The sequence below is a fragment of the Aptenodytes patagonicus genome, chromosome 4, assembly GCF_965638725.1.
Source record: "Aptenodytes patagonicus chromosome 4, bAptPat1.pri.cur, whole genome shotgun sequence".
Lineage (NCBI taxonomy): Eukaryota > Metazoa > Chordata > Aves > Sphenisciformes > Spheniscidae > Aptenodytes > Aptenodytes patagonicus.
The window spans coordinates 69,875,804-69,893,897 of NC_134952.1; the positions used below are offsets into that span (position 1 = coordinate 69,875,804).

The window sequence follows — 18,094 nt, forward strand, 5'->3', positions numbered from 1 at the left end:
CTCTTTTATTGATTTGACTGAACACTTCAGAATTGTGGACATGCTGGGGGGATGTTCTACACTAAATGTTTTCAAAATTGGCCTTTAATTTTTAAAGAGAAAGAAGTCAGGAAAAATGTCACTGAAGAAACTTCTGTTTCACAAGGAGATGGCAGTCCCCACGGCAAGTTTTAGACTTTGGAGATAGAAGATACCCTTTTCAATAGAGAATAATTGGTCACCTTTTTCCTTTAAATGGAATGTAAGTTGCATTTTAGCAAATTTTATTGTCAGGTAAACTAAGGAATTAGCTCTGTCCTAATGCCATTGCCTTGGTGAAACCACAGCCATTTATTTTGGAAAGGCTTGCTATCCTCATCTGCCCAGACCTTTATACCTCTGGGATCGCAATTCTGTGGGGAATCAAGTAGAATGGGTAAACACAAGAAATCAAGCCTGAGGCTTCATAGAGCCAACCAGGAAAACAGAAGAGAGCTGAGGGCAAGCAGGATGTGAAATGGGCTGGCACAAATGGTTTGTTGTGTGGGTTGGAAGAAGCCACAGAAACCTCCCCTTTAAAAAAAAAAATCTGTTGATATAATTTATTGTATGACCTACAAAAAATGAGTGAGGATGAGTCTTTTTTGATTTGCTTGTACATTTTTTTTACTTGTACATTTTTTTAATTTAGTTTCAAATTTGGACTCTATATGAAATCCGTTTTTTATGTTGTCTGACAGCTGTCCCATATAAGTTGTCATTCTGATGTCTGTCTTAAATTTGGGTTGCTGTGCACTAAGTGGCTTTACACATCAACTGTACTGACCTGTAGATGGTAGTGCTCATGATGGCTGCATGTAGCAAGAATGCAGGAGAGGGGGGAAAGCCTGAAAGCTGAGAAAACATACAACATTTTGATGTGTTGTTTTTCATGTAGCAGTTGATGAGGAGCTGTTTACAGTTTGGCAGACAGTCATGTTTTCAATGTCTGATCTACTGGCATCAGAAAAAGGATACAAATGTACATTATTCATGCAAAAGGCCTATGCAGTTATTTTATGGTGACTTACTAAAGGTCTTGAAACCTGACTTGTATGCACTGTTACCTAGCAACATGTTATAAAGTCACTGGGGGAGTGAGATGTATCTGTAATTTTGTATGTGTGCATATTTGGATGAAAATGTACTGCCAGTCACCAAGTTTACTACACGAGAAGAGCAATGTTAAAAGGAAAGGAATTTCTTTTCTCCTGAGATTTATATTGTGTTATATACATTTAGCTCATGCTTTCCTCCGTACAGTGTGCATAAATTTAGAGTAGAAGTAATTCTCTTTTAGCAAGTTGGCTAAGTATTAGCTGCATTTTTTTGACTGCTTGCTGTGCTGAACCAAGTTCTTCTGAGTGATTTCTTTATTACAATGCTCTCGTTAGGCCCATCAGAACTTCAATTATTGGCCCTACCTTTTCAATGATATAAATCTTTTGACATCTCAAATTGTATATGCCAATTGTAACAGCCAACACAGATTTGTCGAGACCAAATTATGTCAAAACAATCTAATTTTCTTCTCTGACAGGCCTTGTGGCTAAGAAAGAAGCAGTAGATAGATATATAGACTTTTAGAATTTGGCATTTATTCTTATTGAATATTGATGGTTTAAATGAACATTTATTTTTGCTTGCCAATGTTTATTGCTCCTCTTCTTCTTGGTTGGTGTCAGTTTGTATGCCTCCAGTTTCATGGGAGACCTTAGGGCCTGTTGGTTTTCATTTCTGTGCAGTTTCAGCCTCTTCTTTTTCCAAGCATGTGACTCAGAGGAGTGCTTGTCTCCCTTCAGACCTAAGAGTTAGTTTCCAGAAGTTTAACCGGTGTGCCTAGGGTGAAAGATGGTACAAAATTGGTGTTTATTAATTATTATGAATTTTAAAATTGAATCTTAATAAGCACGTATATAATCTTGACTCAGTATTATTTCTGATTGTGCAATGCAGTACCTTTCTAGTCTAGATGAAGTGGATATCGGATGATTGGAAAACAGTACATTGAAAGTAGTTCACAGTCAAAAGAGAAGAGTCACAGTCAAGAGAGATCTGTAAAAAATGTGTAACTGTTCAACAAACAGTTGTACAAATACAAAACCAGGAACAACTAGCTAGGTAACAGTTCTGTGGGAAAGGAACAGGAGTTAACAACGTCATACTGGTGCTAAAAAGGCAGTCATTGTACTGGGATGTATACAGAGAGAAACAGCCTCAAAGAAGGGCGAAACAGTCCTGCTCTTCTCAGTCTTGCTGAAGTCCAAGGTGTTGGCACTATAGTTTATGAAGAGTGTGGGCAGTTGGAGAGACTTCAACAGAGAGCAGCAGAAATAACCGGAGGCTCAGAAAACATGTCCAGTGAGGATGGATAAGAGGGAGTGAGGTTGTGAAGCCTATAGAGAAGACTAAGGAGAGTCATTAATAAGCCTTTAATTCATTAAAAACTTTGTCGCGGGAAGAAGGAAATAATCCGTTGGTGATTCATCGTAATTAGGACAAAAAATGACAGGTTTATATTGTTGTAGGGTTTAAGTTGGTATTAGGAAAACCTTTCCAAAAGCTGAGGTAGTTAAACCTTTATGATAGTTTGGCTGGAGAGATCGTGGCATCTCTGCCACTGAAGAATTTTAAAACAGGTTAGATAACTACCTGTCAGATATGGTTGATCACATATTAGGCAGTAGGATGGACTAGATCTGTGCATCTCAGTGAACCATAGGACAGCAGAAGCAGTTGCAAGAAATTTCAGCTGAACAAAAACAAGCAGCAAGCTGTAGACAAGCAAAGTGGGGAAAAAATTTACAGATGTTCAAAGTTAGACTTGATTTCGAGTGGGCCAGAAATGAATTGTGATGACAGTGCTCAAAATGGCCTCTGAATTTTTTCAGAAAGGCTTAGGGGAGTGTTAGATTTAAAGAGGTTGAGAAATATTGGTGAGGGTGACCTTTTGAGATCCCTTCAGCCCTAATTCAGTGCCATTGCTTGCCAGAAAGATTTTGTTACATGTTTTATGAAAGAAGGCGTAACACAAATCACAAAATGTAAATCTAAAAATAAGAACAAATCTTGAAATTTTTTCCAGATGCCATTCTCTAGGTCCTAGTTTAAGGTAGGAGATGCTTTTAAATTCACAAGAAATTTAAAAGGGTTCTCTGAAATTTTATTTAAATTTGGAAAGGGTTATTGTTTGTAAAGACAATTAGCAGATGACTCTTAACATAAAAACAGAATAATATTTAAGCATGGGCATGTTTTTACCTTCAAATCTTCCCCCTCTTACTTCAGTAGGACCGCTTGGATGCTTTAAGTTGCCCGACCAGTGCTTTGCCAGAATGTTTTCTTCCCTCAGTCCATTAATACCACATCGAAACTTTGTAACTGCATTCATACCTTAATTTGCAGAGTATTTGCTTTTCCTGTTTCAAAGGTCTCAGTGTCAGACATTATACAACACATCTCTCTAAATACTGATGTCCTTCCACCCACTTCTAAGGCTTGTTTTCTTTTGTAATAAAAAATGGCTTTCACAGTGATCCAAATTACGATGGACAGTGTACACTGGTGAAGTTATTACTGTGCCTATGTTATGTGCTGCAGTTACTTTTCATAATATTTGAAAATAAATGAATGCCATCAAAATGAATGGGATTCTTGCACTATTGATCTCAAAGGAATTCTGTGTGGAAACAGTAATTGTAAAGCATACTTCATTGCTGGCCTCTCTCCCCCACGTCTCTGTGTTCACCAAGTGCATTACTCTAGAAAGCATGTCTCTTCATCTTGTGACGGTGTATATTATCACGTGCCCTGCTTCTGCAGTTCTTTTTACGTTCCCCAAGTTACTCGCATGGAAAAACTTTAAAATAGAGAGGAGGAAGGAGAGATAACATGCTGAGGGTTTGGTGCTGGCCTTGTTAAACAAATGAGAAACTATGTTTTCTCACAGTTTAAGTCATATCTGCTGTCATTATCGTGTGAGGAGTCAAATCTTTATTTTAGAAAATAATGCCACCATGGGATTTTTTTGACTGTCCAAAGTACTTGGACTTTGCATTTATGTTTTATTAGCTGATTCCATTAATGGAATAATGAAATAGTAAATCATCAGACAGCTACATACAAAATATTAGTAGATAAGCTAAGTAATCACTTAGATTATTTGTTCTGTTTGGCTCTTGAAAATCACTGCACTCCTTAAAGGTAACACAAGTAATTTGAAATGTTTTAGCATTTGCCATTGAGAGTACTGAACTGACTGGCTTGAACTCTTCAAACAGCTATTTTTATTAAAATAAAAGCATGTCCAATTAAATTGTCATAATTGATGTATTTGTGTAGCAAGTTCCAAAGAAAAGACCATGCTGCCTATATTTAGGATTCATAGTTTATGCCAGAATGTAAAATTTCAATTAGAATATGTAAGTGCACAGGACTGGCAATTATTGAGCCATATCCTTAATTTAAAAATACTGTGAATTCCATAATGCTGCTGTCAGTGTAAATACCCCGATGTCATCAAGATCTCTCTTTGAAGTGTCTCTCCAGATTCACATTTTCATAATTTCCATATAGACCTTTAATTTAAAATAAAACTGAAAAAGGGCAATAGCACAGCTAATTAAAACTTGGGCAAATAAAAGCTTGTACTAATCTTTGCCACTGATATATCACCACCCTTATAATCTCTTTTCAGCAATTGCTAGTCTTACATCCACAATTTCCCGACATCCTTAAAATCATACTCATCATGTTTTACACCTTGAAGGAACGTGTAGAATTTAGCAAGATAAAGCAGTTTAGACTCTGTTTTAATTCAGTCATTTAAAATGCAGGATAACAAACTGCTTTTTTGTGTACTCAGCCCAATACAACTTAAAAGAAGACATGAATATGATTCTGGACCAGCTCTGTGCTTACAATTTAGTTTTAATATCTACACAAACTCTTATACTTGGAGTATAAGACTAGACTAGACTGATGGCTCTCTTGCTTCCCTGATTACACCATTACTCTGGGCAGAATTCCTAGCTCATGAGCCTTTCTGTCACATCTATCCAAAATGGGAATTGAATACATTGTTAGTTCAATCATCTCTGATTGTTTGTTTTTGTTTTCTTAAACAAATATAAAGGTCAGTCTGGTGGTGTTTCTCTCCTCTGTTTCTGTTCCTTTCTAGAGAGAAGAAATTTCCATACTGCAAACAATTCTCTCCTAGCAGCAACAAATTTCCCTTTGCACCTTTCACTTTTCTCCCCCTCTTTTCTCCAGCTTCCCCAGAATTTTACCTATTCTGCTGTTGTTTTGATTTTTACCCAGAAAGGAGAAAATGGTCTTGGCAGATATTACAACCTTGCTTAGCAGGTGGGACTTTGGCTGTATAACAGACATCTTGGGGCATGGGGGGATGTGCAGTCCTGCAGGTGCCTTAACAATTTGCCTAATTCCTCCATTCCACTTGGACTAGAACATTGTGGAATTTTGAGGGGACTGTAGCAGGACTGGTCATTCTCCAGTGCTGTGTCTCATTTTGCTTGACTACAACTCCTTAAATGCAAAGCAGCTTTAGAGAAGATCAGTACAGTTAGCTGGCCTTTTCTTAACCTCTGCTTATACATTTTTAACATACTTACACAAGATGGTTTGGAAGACCTCATATTTTCAGTGGTCTCTGGAAGCCCAGAGGTGGCAAGTCTTGGCATCATCATACTTCTCATGACTGTCTATTCTGCCTTTCCACTGCTTTGCTAAAAAGAAATGTTTTAATGCTGAGTGCCCTTGAATCATAAGTAGCTTTTTCATGGATAGTTCCCATCCTCTTCCTTGGAGCCCGATAGGTTTGGCTGAGGGCAGAGTAGAGGGCTTTGAAAATGAGATGTAATTGAGTTAGCACTCCCAGGAGCGTTAGGTAACATGAGGTGCTCTGGGACAGATTAATACTTTAGGGCAGAAGGCACTAAAAAGAAATGAGAGACCAGCTAGACTGTCCTGCAGTCCAGAAGAACAGTATTTCTCCTTTTGGGCCACTTACAGTGTAGACAGCTTCTATGTTTAATAAGTTGAACATAATTTATCAGCCCAATTGGATTTTAGTCTGGAGATTCTCCAACAGGTTCCAATTGCATAGATTTTTCTTGCAAAGCAATTAGCTCACCTGCGGCTGCTTCTGCAGTGTTTGTAACCCTTACTCAGTTCTTGAATGTCATCAAATATAAGCCATAGTCTCCATGCAGAATGCCAACACCTACCTGTGCATTTCAATTACTAGAGCAAAAATAGTAGAAGACTCGAGTCATATCCTTTATTGACCACAGCTGCCTTCAGGACAATGATGCCCAGTGTTGGGGAAATGTGTCTTCCAAATACTGCGGAACTGATCTGTCAAAGGTCCTTGGTTTCTTTTAACCACCGCATCTCACAACTTACCACCTGGAATGGAAGGCTTCCTGTGTCATTCAGGTGCTCTAGCTCCAGTAGGACCTGGCTAAAACACTGTCCTTTCTTCCTCAGGTAGAAACCATGCCATGGTTCTCTTGCCATGGTGGCTCTGAGTAGAATCACAAAGGGAGGTTTTCCTGCAAGATCTCAAGGAGACCAGTTCAATTTGCAGTGCCTTTTGGAATGTGCCCTCACTTTCCCCTTTTTCCTCAGCCATGACTGGCCTGGTCTCTCTCATCTTTGTAGCTGTAGTCAGGCATCATTTGTAAAATAATATGATGGTGCAGTGGTGTACTGTGGCATCTTCATCACAGTTCCTTTTGATCCAGACTCTGTAGATGCTTTTTCTTGTGGCCTCTTTTGTGGCAGCATTTTTGTTGTGGCTTCTTTTTTCTTTCTCATGTTCTTTGCTCAGACAGATGGAACGGTCACCAACTTCTTGCTGATTGTGACTTGTAACATTGAGCTTGGCTTGAAGTAATCAGCCCATTTTTCTTCTTTCAATTATAAACATTTTGAGCATTTAGAAATCCTCGTAAGTGGACTGATGCAGTTAGCAGCTTCTATCAGAGTGTTTCAGATTAGTGGCAGATGCCCAAAGCTTTTCTCATGGCATTTGGCAGTTTGAGGAAAGTGTTATAACTTTCATCATCTACTTTTGCTAAATGGATCAAATGATTCCTGTTGCCAGGAAGATAAAAATCAGCAGTCTGGAATCTTCTTTGATCTGTTTTTTTCTGGATATGGAATGGAATGGAACAAATAGAGAATTATCAACCCTGCTTGAGAGACTGCTGCCTGTTAGTTGCATTTGCTGGGTGGGGTTTTTTTTTTCCTCACTGTGTATTTCAAAATTAAATTCCTGGGTTTCTTGGATTCAGTCTGCAGGCAACACATCCTTCAGTCTGTTCTCGTTGCACAGTTCAGAATGAATGTAAATTAAATATGAATTAAGTATATGTATGTGTATCTATTTTTGTATGTAGATAATGTTATTCCTTTTGGGGAGTAATAATTTTGTAGTTCAAATATACTTTAATAGACTTCAACATCATCTTTTTAACCCTTGTCTAGTTCTAATTTTTAAAAGATTCCTCAATCATAGGGGTTTTTAAAAACTGGTCTCGGTCAACTTTTATTTCCCTTATTTGCAATGTTTTTTCTTACATCTGTTTATTGTTCTCCCTAATATGACTAGTGGATGCATCATAGTTGCTATTTCCCATGTGTTAGCAATTTTGCCCCTAATTGTGGATCCAAGATGGGACAGAGGCGAGAGTGGTGGGGATTTTTGTTGGTTTTGGGGTCTTTTGTTTTTTGGTTTTGGGTGGTTTTTTTTCCCCCTCTAGTTTTAATGTATGGATCTGATAGACTGGACAACCTCCCCCTTTTTTTATTTGTCCTTCTATTTAGGCTTCATTTACATTGGAATCTGCTTTAGTATATTTCAAGAAAGAGTAAAAACCCCATTAGTTGAAGCAAAAGCCCCATTAATTGAAGCAATTGGGTTGACACTGACCCAATAGTTGTCTGATTTTATTTGTTTTTGTTTTCTGGGGGAAGAAAAATGAGGTAAATAACTCTTCTATTTTTGTGATTTCTCTACAATTAAAATGTTTGATTTTTTGAAAGTGTGGTCAGTTCAAGGAATGTGCTGTCAGTTAATTAAAGAATTAATTAATTAATCTTCTGTCCAAAGTAAAGCAGCTAGAGTAGGCAGAACCAGCAGCATGGGTAAGAACAATAGTCTGGGTTTCTTTTCCCCTTCATGTAATACTGCCAAATGCACATCTTCAGGACTTCCTCCGGATTGTGAGACCCTGACCATGTTTTATATTTCTCATAGGTGAAGTCTTGTAGACACATAGGGACAAACTGAGTACATAGATCTCCTGAAGAGCTCATTTAGATTATGGGTGATGTTGTGCTGGTAGATTTGTTGTCAACATAGTTTTAGCATTGTTATCCTGGGTGGCAGCTTAGAATTGTGAGGGAGCAGTGGCTTATAGCAGCATGTGCTGTCACAGTAGGAGAGCTAATGTGTGGGGTAGGAAGAGAAAGGGAAAGTGAGACATAGGAAAGGAGGGAAACTTGATGGATGCCCTGTTCAAGTCATTCTGGGTATGTCACTATCATGAAACTATTTAAACTCTGATGTGGCATACCTTGAATTTTTTGTTCTCTGAGCTATTAGAACTTGGCTTCATCTCAGTAGAGTTTGAGAATACCCTGGGATGAAGAGCATAGAGGTACCACTTGACACCTGCCCTTGGATTGGGTCAAATTAGCTGCTAAGTTTTGGCTTGGTGATAAGAGGGTTTAATAAATGCTAATTTCTTCCAAAAGCGCCCCCTTTGATCCTCCTTTTTGTGGTAGGGGAATCCATAAGGCATCTGCCACTGCATATTGTAGTGCCTGACTCAAAAAAGGTCCTAGTTTAAGGCTGTGATATTCTATGAATTCTGTTACAGTGATTCTATTTGTGTATGGATGTTTTTACTTTGTTCTTAACCTGGTTTATAATGGACCACAGTGTATGGTTACAAACTTACACTGATCTATGTATGTGAGTTTAATATCACCTCTGTATTTTAAATGGTAAAAGTGTACGCTGACCTGGTCTATGGTGCTTCCTCTACCTGGTTCATTTTCTGCCCTGGTTCATGGGCAGAAACATAGCTGGCTTCACAGGTTAATGATTGTTCTCAGTGGATTGACTTTACCTCTTCACTCAGATTCATGTTTCCTTTATTTTCTGGGAAAATTTGAATTAATACCTTATTGAAATGAATAAATTCAAAAGACTTTTTTTCTCCAGGTTGTCTGAAAGTTCAGGCAGAATGCTCTCTATCAGTTGCACTCAGCTCCTGGTGGAGGTATTTTTCACATCAGCAGCAGCTGGAGTGGCATGTTTTAAAAGAGAAGGAATGCAGAAGGTAGTGGGGCATGGAAGGAAGGTTTGGGTCTTTTTTTTTGGTGACCATTCATCACCCCAGGTCAAACCCCAGAATAGACTGAGCTAGAAAGATGTAGGCCTGGATAAGAAGATAGATGGATTTTTTTTTTTTTTTTTTTTTTTTGTAAGTACCTTGGTGAATTTAAGATTGTTTTGAGAGCCTTAACCTGTATTTTGATGAATTAAAGCATGCTTTAATGATTTATATTTCTGCTTTTGCTCTTTTTTTAAAAAGGAAAAAGCAATTCCTGATACTGGTAAAAGTGCTTATAGGTCATATTAAAAATTACACATATAAGGTAATGTAATTTCTGAAGTAGTGAATAACACCAATGTGTATGTACATGCTGCTTATGTGTACATTGTTTATACCACTTGCTTTAATCTTGTTCTTTGGTAATGGCTTGCCAACAAATCAGAAAGGAGAAAAATCAAACAACCCTGGAATATAAACGGAAAAGATGTAAGTGTTGTGTTACAGAGTAATGTAGTAGCTTTAAAAAATAAATCAATTTAAAAAAAAACACAAAGAAAGCCATGAAACAATGGGCTATGTGAAAAATGAACAAAGATCAAAGTAGCAAAAAGAAGTGTCTACTTACGATAAAAATGGCAATTGTATCCCATATTTTAGGGTTGAGGTCTCTGGGAGGTGATGAGCACTTCACAGTGGGATGCAGGAATTCAGATTCTCTAGGAGTCAGATTTTGGGGGAACTGCTGAAAATGAGAGTATCTGAGGAAATAAGCCAGGAAAGTAAGGAGCCGGAGAGTAGGTAAGCAGCAGTGAAGTGGAAGAGAAAGTAGACCAAGGACTTAAGCAGGTGAATGTTGCCAGAATTTGATGGGTTAATGTGACCTGTTAGTAGCCTGCCCCTTCAGTTGGATATTACCATCGCTGTAATATGCCAGTTCCTCGGCTTTTCCTGTTCAGGTAATGGGTTTGTAAAAAAACCCAGCTTTCTGCAGCAGGCAATGCACGTTGGCTTCTAATGCCCTGCTGCAGCCTGTGAAAGCAGTGGTGGGGTACATCCTTCTTACGTGGTCCAAGTGAGATTTGACAGAGCTCACCTGCAAGAGTCATGAGGGTAGGCAGGGGATTGTTGTGTGGAAGGAGAAAAATATCTAGGAGAGGTAGTGAGGTAAACAGTGAGAGAGCTTAGAAAGATAACAAAATGGAGATGATGCTCTATCTTTCACATTTGTGAAGACAGAGGTTTAGAGATGTGAGAGAGATGTAAACTCATCAAAGTTTGGGACACTGAACAAGGCATCTGCTGTGTGTCACTGGGAATTTAAAGCGAAATTTTGAACAAGAAAAAGCCACTAAGAGACAGGAAAGGAAGTATCTCTTAATTGTCAAACATAAAGAAGTATAAGAAGAGCTGCTGAAAAATAGTGCATCTTCTTTAGCCTCCTGTTTGTTGTGCAGTCTGCCTGTGAATTTATATTTCTTGGGTTTGGAAGTGTTGTTTAAGAGGCGTTCTTGGTTTTATCCCTTCAACCAAATACAGTGCAAAGGATCTACTGCTGTCAAGGGGGTATCGGAAAGACCGTTCAAGAACAACATTTTTCAGTGTGTAGATTTTAAGTAGCCCCAAGGTCTCTGTACCCTTCTCTGAGGCTGTGCAGCTGCTTACATGGAGTATTTGAAAGGATTATTTTAAACTTGCTTTCTTTCTTTTTTATGGATGTAGAACCTGGAACAGTGCTCTAATAGCATCTTCCAGTGCAGAGCTGTCTTCTGAAAATCCCTCTGTTCTCTTTCTTAACAAACACCAACTTTTAGGACCTAAGAATTTGCTGTTCTTTTCCCTTTTACTCCCCTCTTAGGCTTCCTATCTTTCTACTCTTCATCTTTTGCCTCTTTTCCATGCTCTAAGAGCTCAATATGTGGTACCCATGGGCTTTGCCATATTTGCCCTTATGTGAAATGATGTTTTAAACTTCCATCAAGCCTGTAGAAGACCGATGTGACCAGGGGAATGCTTTTAGGAGGAGTAGGGACAAAAAAGTAAGAGGAGAAGGATGGTTTCTTGAGCTCTGGTACATGCAGTTTTTGTGTTTGAAAACTGTCCCTTTGTACAAAAGATGCAGAAGTTCGTTTACTTCTTGAAGCATCTTTGCATACTGTTGACATGCTTGCTCCCAGTACCTGCTCTAGCATTTCTCAAGTTATGGTTTCTTCCTGTTACTAGCTGTTCTATGATTATATATTACATACCTCATTAAGTCTCACTTCTTTCCTTCTCTTGGCAGCTGCAAATCAAAAAGAGCCCTTGACTCCTAAATTTAAAGTGAAAGAGGAGCCTAAGGATGAAGAAGCTGCAAGTGCAGCCTTGTCTCAGTCCAGCTATGTGTTCAGTGAGGAATCCGAAGCCTCAGCTCCAAATGGCCCTGAGGAGAAACTCAAGCCACAGGAAGTGCAGGCAAATGTGATGAGGCAGGACATGTCAGTCAAGGCAGCATCTGAGCTCCTCATGAAGCTCTCAGGTAGATATTTATTTTAATAATATTCAACTTCTTAATTTTTTTTTTTCATCTATGCTAGCAGTGTTACCTTGCAGAAGGAATGTTTAGCTTTAGTAGCAAGTAAAGTAACAACTTCAGTTGTTTGGTCTGTTGCCATAGTATCTAATAATCTGTGCTCTGGTTTTCAAATTGATGACTATGGGATAAGTCAAAAGAAATGGTGCCTTAAAGCTTTTAGATGTTGTCATTTTTAAAATGTACCGAAACATAATACCAATTTATCATGTGTCACTTCATTAACATTATAAGAATGTGTGTCTGTACTGAACTATACCTTATATAGCTTTATAAATGATGACTTTTAAAGCCCTTTATTTTTTCTGACAATATCTTGTACTCAAACTTATAAGATACACTGTTAAAAAAGTAATGTAAACTGAGCCAGATTTCTGCTGTTAGGGAGACCACTTGAACTTGCCTACATTGCCTTAGTGATACATCCTTCTGCCAGACAAGTAGACAGTATGCATGTGTATACACAAATGTACTGTTACAGCCAAAGGGAGTCAAACAAAAATGTATGTTCTGCTAATTATGCTTTGTCTAACTGTCAGAATCGAGGTTTAACTTTAAGGGAAAGTAAAAGGGTTGAATTCTCCCTGCTGGGAACAGGTTAAGTGAATGATGAAAAGGCTTTGAATTTCTCATAGACTTCAATTTTCAGGACTGAGATGTGAAAGTCAGGCTGGGAGGCTGGGTTTCGTACTTCCTCACCTAAACTGGATCAGTTTGTTTTTAAGTCTTCTCCAAAACTGGACAAGACTTATTTTTTGAAGTATGCCCAAGTCACGCAAGAGGTGCCAGTGGAAATGCTTACAGGTTTAGTAACTTCTGAGACCCTTGCCAAACCTATCTGAAATTATTTGGCTTGATTGGATACTGTCAACATTGAATTTGAGCTCAAGTTTATACCTGAAAGACTTTAACTGACTAGGATCTCCCCCATAAATTCAAACACATAATTAATTCACTCCTGTTCATACCTGCACACTTTAGTTTGCAGAAGAATTTGAATCATTGATTTGCAACCCTTCTGTGTTAATGGTGCAAAAAGTGCTTCCCAGGTACAAAAGTTGATCAGAGCAGAAGTTTCCCAATTTTTCACAGACTCCCAAATACTAAACATTTGGTTATTGATATAGTGCACTTGTTGCTGCCGGTAACTGATTCGAGTATGGTATTCTGGTAGCAGAACTTTACAGTCTAATGAACGTTAACCTGTGACTTTGTTTTTCTTCATGCATATAAAATTATATAACTATTTTCATAAAGAGCAAGCTCTGTAACTTAATGATTTCTTAAGTACTTCAGAGACATTAGCGTTCTTGATTGTGAATCTTGAATTCAGCATTAGCGGGCTGTGTTTGAATAGTTTTATTACAGACTATGATATTAGAATATTTGTGCCTTAAATATCTGTTTATATGAGTGAAATCTGGCATGTATAAAATCTTGGTCAAGTCTTCAGTCACTTCTGTTGGGAACTCCCAGTCTTTAAAGGTCGTAGTAAGAAATATACTAGATTAACATTTCTGTTATGATTTCTTAGTGATTGAGCAGTTTTTGCTGATAGTGGTCTTTTTGGTTAATTCGTAGATTAGAAGATAAAGAATTAGTCTAGGATTTACTCAGTCGGTATTGCTGCAGTTGGTATTCCTGAATCAGCCAGTGGGTGGGGTTATACCAAGTTTATCACATACACTGTTTTCAACTTGCACTTTTCTGAATTACCATCTAAGGCAGAAACTATAAAGGAGGAAAACACTAAGATACAGTTTAATGCAGCACAAATTTAAGAGGAATATCTAAGATCAGTAGCCTCTTTAGTGTTTTTTTAATGTTTGCTTTATCTGGTAGACTACTCTGAGATCACTATTGACTTCCCAGCTTATCTTAAGCAATTCTGCACTCTTTTTTTGGTGATTTAGAACTTAAACAATTAAGCCACTTCTTCAGAATAAAGTGAAAACAAGAACAAACTTCCTCCTTTTTCCTGGTACTGGAAGGAGCCAAAAAAAAGGAAGGAAAGGAATGAGTATGTCTGGTTGTTCTACTGTCTGTGGGAAATCTTCAGTCAAGTGCCCTTATTAGATTTGATGTATTATATAATTGGGTTTAAGTCAGGTCCTTCCGGGCTCTATATATTCTTGGTAAAGACTGAATGGATTACATCCTTGCTTTGTTATTTTCACTTTCTTCTGTGTAATACTGATTACTGCACTGCATACAAATTCAGCAAGGGATTTCCGACATAATAGTATTTTGCTTTCTGCGTTCCTGACATACATGCTTCTGTTATCCCCTGAGCAATAATATTGCCGATTGTTGCAGCCTCATGGGAGCCTCTTGGGATTTAGCCATAGACCTTGCTGTCTCCTTTCATGTGAAGGATACACTGGTTTATATTTTTCACTGGGAAATCTCTTCCCAAACAGAGATGCTGTGTTGCTAGCTCTTAGCTGAGCTTGTATAGTGTAGTGGAAGGCCTTTCCAGCCCTGGAGCCTAGTTTGGGCCGGTGCTTACTGTAAGAGAGACTTACTGCAAATCACCAGCCCCTATAATGGAGGGACTCGTCAGCCACTCAGAAACTACTCTAAAGCTAGGAGAAGTTAGAAGAATAAACGTATTTTACGGTAGTAGAACATTAATAGAACATTTACTAGTTGTCATTGTAGAGGTAGATGTACAGAAACAAGAGAAAATCACATACAGCTGTCTATTTTAGTTCTACTACACAAGGCACTCTCATTTCTCATTAAGCTAAAAACCTGTCAGGACACTTGCATGCTCCTAGCAGCACACAACCAGTGTTTAAGATCAGGCCCTTACCCTGCACATTACTTTGGTGGAGTTGGACCTTATCTGGAGATGCTATGCACTTTTATACCAGTTTTTTCTCCACTGTGTTCCACTTGGAATCAGATCTTCTACCTCACAGTTCACAAACTTGATACCTAGTCACTTGATACCTAGTTGCACTTCTTCCAGAGGATTATTCAAGCTAAGAAGGCTAATGTCTCTTGGGCATGTCTAGGCAGAACCCATTTCCATCCAGATAGTCAAAATAAAACTTCCTAACAACTGTTCTGCTATTTAAAAATAAATGAAAAGCCCATTTAGAAGAAATGGTCTTTGGGGGTTAACAGGCAAAGTTCGAGCCTCAGTGCAGACTTTCAACCTATATTTTTCAGAAGAACGTGAAATGACTACCATGATTTATATGAATGTACAAAGGTGAGCTGTGAATTCTGTCCATTACTAAGTCTTGACTGAGACTAGATCCAATGGTAAGCAAACAGATTTGAGGAGATAGTGGAGTGGGGCAAATCGCTCTTATCTCTGTTTAGAAGGGTGCCATTCCTGCAAGATTTTAAATTCCTATTAAATGTTGCACAAAATCACTTATAAGAAATGGAAGTAATGTATTTCAAATACACCTGAACCAGTTTTCTACATTCTTGCCAGTTCTCTTTCATGGAAAAGCTAATTTATTTCTCAAAATGTTTAATTAAGTGGTGCACCCAGTGATCCCTGGTCAGTTTTATACACTCAGTCTTGTAAATTGAAAGGTAGGTTTCAGAGGAGACTGAAATTTAAAATAAATATTTGCATTTACATGCTAATGTTTGAGTCTAAAAACTCATTTTCTGTTGAAATAGCCATGCTGCTAATATGTTTTGGGCATGTATTATCTTTCAGAAGCATACAGTGTTTTGCCTTCTTGTCCAAAAATGAATGCATAGCTGGAGGTGTATAAAATCTATTGCAGGTACTAGCATTTTATAAGTAGTATTTTACCCTGGTGCCTTAAACTATGACATTAGTATGTCCCTGTCTTTCCTAGAAATGTTGGCTGAATCACATTTGCCTTTATTTCAGCTATATCTTATTTGTGAAATGTAGTCATTTTGCATTTCAGTAGTAACTCAGGTTGTTTTCCTCCTCTCTTTTTTTTCAGTGGATCAAGTCCCCATTTATTGCACATATCCTTGTTATCACTAGCAAATGCATGACCTTTTTACTATTCAGTTCCTTTGGATTTTTTGTACTTCAATCCTCAGGTCACACAGTACTTCTTGTAATACACTAATTCCCCAGTACCCACAATGTGTCATAATTTGGGGTTATCAGCAGATGCAATTAGTGCATACTTACCTTTTGTGCCAAGGTCATGAAGTAAAATGTTGCATACAATTGATTCCAAAAGCATTCTTGATCAATTCCATTTATTATCACCCAATTATATGACAATTCCTCTTCCAGCACAACTGGTTATTGCAAGGGTTTGGTGGTTTTTTTCCTTTTTTGATTAAGTCTCTATCCACTTGAAAATGTTCATGCTAATTTCCTATTTCGTGCCTTGTAGTTAATTTTTTTGACGCTATATCTTACATTCAACTGAAACCACATGGATTAGAACTTCTATTTAAAAAGAGGAAGAAAAAGAAAAAAGAATGATAGTAAAATCCTAGCATAAGATGAAGGCCAGAACACCTCAGTGCTACTCCCATTCCAAAAATGGCACATTGTGCATTAGGGCACAGCAAGGTGAAGGACTATCTGAGAAGGACTTAAATTAGCTTATACCGAAACCAGTCCAGTCACAGCAGTACAGACTTCCAGAGGAACTAAATAACAATATAGTTTAAAAAGTTTGCTAACTAGGAGTGCTATCTGTGCACGTGTGGCTGGACAGCTGGTGTCAGATTTACCTCATTTTGAGGCTTGGGTGGCTTTATGCTTGGCTGTCACCAGCAATGTGAATTTACAACAAAAACGAGTCCATGACTAGAAAGCTATTATTCTTAGCAGTCACAAAATCTTTCCAGGTTTAGTGGGTTGCGTTGGCAGTCTTTTGGTTTATTGTTACTATGGTGAAGAAAAAGTACATCGCTACATTTTTTGGGTGAGGTGGGGGACAGAGAAACTAACCTTCTTTTATCATAACTTCGTGGACTGTTCTGGGAAGCGCTTGTATCGAGCTAGGCTGCTGTCTTTGGAGATAGCTGTTGTCAGGACCTCGTAAGAGTCTCCGTACCTAGATTGCAGGGGAGCTGTCAAGAGTGCTTTCATCCCTGCTTAGAGAGCTTGATAATGGGCAGAGGAGTGAAAATACAGGGAATTCTTTTGTTCCTTGGTCTTTAAATAGCTCATTAGAAAGCTCTGGGCAGCAGCAGTCGCTTCTGTAGAAGCCCGGAAAAGTAAGCGGAGAAGTGTATGACCCAAAATAAGACTTTCTTTTGATGGGAACTAGAGAGATGGCAAGTCACATCACCGGATTAAATCCTGCTACTAGCCAAGTGTTTTTTTGTTGTTTTGGGGTTTTTTAACCAACAGAAATGTGAAATAGATTGTGAATGGTTAAAGTTAAGCTGTGTTTTAATTACAGTATAGAAAAAGAAGTTTCTAGATAGCTAGATTTATTATTGCAATGTGTCAGATTCCAGATTTTTTTTCAAGATTTTGAGACTCTCCTGCCAATGCTGTACTACATGAAGTTCGTATCAGGCCATGGTACATTCATTCAGTTTAATAAACTTTTCCATGGCATCTGCATAATAACATAATCCCAGAAGAACTCAACTAGTAATGGATTCTTACCTATTGATGGGTTTTGCCATGTTTCATGACAACATTAATGTCTAAACCCAAAAGCAGGAAAAATGTGAAAAAATACTGCCCATTCACAGAAGTATAGGGTGGGAAGCATGGAAGTCTGCAAAGTCTAAGATTTTTTTTCCCCTATAGATCTTAAAAAAAAAAACCCAACAAACCACAAAACAACAAAAATCACAGAAAAACAAGTACCTTATAACAGAGCCTAGCTTTTAGTTCAGTAGATGCTATACTATACCTTTAAGTTATTGTAGTTCATCTTCTTCCTTTTTTCCATGTCAGGGTGATCTTGACATTTAATGAAAACCATGTTAATTTAAAAGATTAGGTAATTTGGAATAATAAGAAATCATAATGTCTGTGGTTCAAATGTGCTGCTTTTGGTGTTCTGGATTTTATTTCAGTTTAGTTTAGTTTTTAGGAATTGTCACTAAAGAGTTTAAACAAACCCCACGATGCTTTGCTTTACTGCTATTCCTTGATGATGTTCAGCCAGGTGGGAGTGGCCGCAAAGCTATGGAAAGTGGGCATGAC

General features: G+C 38.0%; 1 protein-coding gene across 2 annotated transcripts in view; it reads left to right on the forward strand.

Moving 5' to 3' along the window:
- The window catches only part of ZNF827 (zinc finger protein 827), a 109,562-nt gene that overhangs the window by 43,056 nt on the left and 48,412 nt on the right, over positions 1-18,094 (forward strand). Inside the window, exon 5 of one of the 2 annotated variants that reach the window (XM_076337112.1) lies at positions 11,671-11,904. The exons of the other annotated variant lie outside the window; for it this stretch is intronic. Coding sequence (XP_076193227.1) covers positions 11,671-11,904 — 234 coding nt within the window. The remainder of the gene's footprint in view (positions 1-11,670; positions 11,905-18,094) is intronic. 2 annotated transcript variants of the gene reach the window in all.